Source organism: Austrofundulus limnaeus, unplaced genomic scaffold (assembly GCF_001266775.1).
Source record: "Austrofundulus limnaeus strain Quisiro unplaced genomic scaffold, Austrofundulus_limnaeus-1.0 Scaffold241, whole genome shotgun sequence".
Taxonomy (NCBI): Eukaryota; Metazoa; Chordata; class Actinopteri; order Cyprinodontiformes; family Rivulidae; genus Austrofundulus; species Austrofundulus limnaeus.
This window is the reverse complement of record NW_013952643.1, coordinates 301,531-303,657: the sequence shown is the minus strand read 5'-3', so window position 1 is coordinate 303,657 and position 2,127 is coordinate 301,531. Positions and strand designations below refer to the sequence as shown.

Sequence of the window (2,127 nt, the reverse complement as noted above, 5' to 3'; positions counted from 1 at the left end):
CACCTGCTGACGTGACAGGCACAAGCTGGTATAGAAAACACATTTGAACTTGGTCACAGCTCATTCTGCAAGTCCAATGCTGCAGGCAAAGCCATGATGCAATGACATGCTACGTGGCAATGCACACTTGTTTTTACATCGTTAAAAACCCATGTCTAGTTGTTTCTTATTTTTTTTATCATTTATTTCTGTAAACTTTTTTTTTCAAAACAATGAGCTCATTCAGGAGATGGGTGCTGTGACTTTTGGTTTTGTAACTTTTACACATTTCAAAGTGATTAGATTCACCAGTATTTTTGCTCTTTTTAGCATTTAGCTAGCATTTTGCCACTTTAAGCTAGTCTTTGATTACTCTTAACTCCTCGTAAACCTTTTGATACTTTTAGTTGACGTTTTGTTGCTTTGGGGTATTTTACTTTTAGCTTTTCACTACCAAATTAGCAGCACGATGGGTCAGTGGTTAGCACTGATGCCTCACAGCAAGACAGTCCTGGGTTCAATCCCCCGTTTGGACCTGGAGTCTTTCTGTTTCTGTTTGGAGTTTGCACGTTCTCCTCGTGCTTCTGGGGTTTTCCCCCTAGTACTCCGGTTTCCCCCACCCCCAAAAACATGGACAATAGGTTGCCTTCAGGCCTCTCTTGAAAAAGAGATCTGCAATCTTGATGGGATTTTAACTGGATAAAAAACAGTAAATAAATTGCTGCCTTTAGCCTTTAGCTAGTACTTTGATGCTATTGCCTTTTAGTTAATGTGTTTATTATAGCTTTAACAACACAGTTGTAGCTTCTTTGACCAATTTCAGCCCTCATGTTTCTCTCTGCATTATTTTTTTTCTCTTGGTTGTTTCCCAGCAGAAGAGTCAGGCTTAATTCTGACTTGCTGAAACTGCAAATGTTTGGTTTTTTAATGCAAGTTTGATATTTGTGCTCATCAGGAGGGCCACACATCCATGATAACAACCCTGCTGCAGCTGGGGGCGGATCTTCAGGTTCGGGACAAGAAGGGACGAACTGGTGAGAAATTACTCATTTTTTTCATTTAACTACTGGGAAACTGCAAATTTTCTCTTCACACAAATAACATGATTTAAAAACTTTACTAAAACAACTTGTAAATAAAGTAAAGTTCTATGAAGAGACATATGACAGTCATACTGGTTAACACCTGCTGGCACAATGTGAAGGCAGTGGATAAGGGTTTGCCTTTTTGTGTGTATTTGTCCTTGTATTTGTTACCTTGTAAGGCCCATTTGTCCAAAACATACTATCTTGTGAGGACCCACTGCTCGTTAAAGCACGAGTCCCGTAAGTTCAAATGCCTTTGGCGGGTTAGAGGTTTGGTTTAGGACTAAGATGTATATAAATATGTACAAACCTTAACCTAACCTAAGCTCAACTCACTTTAGTCCTATCCTCTAACCCACCAACAGCATGTTAGGTTTAGGTCAGTGGTGTCAAAGTCAAGGGCGTAACTTTCTGAAGGACTGGTGTGGACATGTCCCCAYCAACTTTGGCCGGACAGGGACAGTCCTCACCAATATTCACACATCTTTTTTCCTTTGCGTACTTCTACATTTCCTGACAGTAACGCGCTTCAGGCCGGCAGCAACTGCTGTGTCTACCTTTTTCCGTGAAAAAAACAAAAACAAAAAACGCTGCGCCGCTACCTCCCTTCTGCCCCCTCCCCGCTCCTGCTTCTCATCTAGCGCCGCTGCGAGCCACCTTCCCCCTCACCTCCCTCCTTCCTTTTCTCTGAAGTGCAGACACACACACACATGGGGGGGGGGGGGGGGGGGGTGCTAGCTGCTTGCTGTAAAACAACGTGGTGGTCAGAGCCTCGGAGCTACTGGAACAGGTAATGGTCTGACAACTTCCAGCTCCTGGAAAAACTTTATTCTTTACAAAGGACCAAAAATAAGTCAAAAAGTAGGACAGTTATTTTTCTTATGAAAAGTCAGCTTGCTGCTACTTACAGCGGGTAAAATAAGTATTGAACACGTCACCATTTTTCTCAGTAAATATATTACTAGAGGTGCTAATGACATGAAATTTTCACCAGATGTCGGTAACAACCCAAGTGATCCATACATACAGGGCCGGATTAATACTTCGCTGTACCCTGGGCAAC

General features: G+C 42.3%; 1 protein-coding gene across 2 annotated transcripts in view; it reads left to right on the top strand.

Annotated features, from left to right (window-relative positions):
• Nucleotides 1-2,127, top strand: part of ankrd16 (ankyrin repeat domain 16) — a 23,592-nt gene that overhangs the window by 13,039 nt on the left and 8,426 nt on the right. For both annotated transcript variants that reach the window (XM_014020145.1, XM_014020146.1), the window contains one exon: nucleotides 935-1,013. In XM_014020145.1, the coding sequence (XP_013875599.1) occupies nucleotides 935-1,013 (79 nt within the window). The remainder of the gene's footprint in view (nucleotides 1-934; nucleotides 1,014-2,127) is intronic.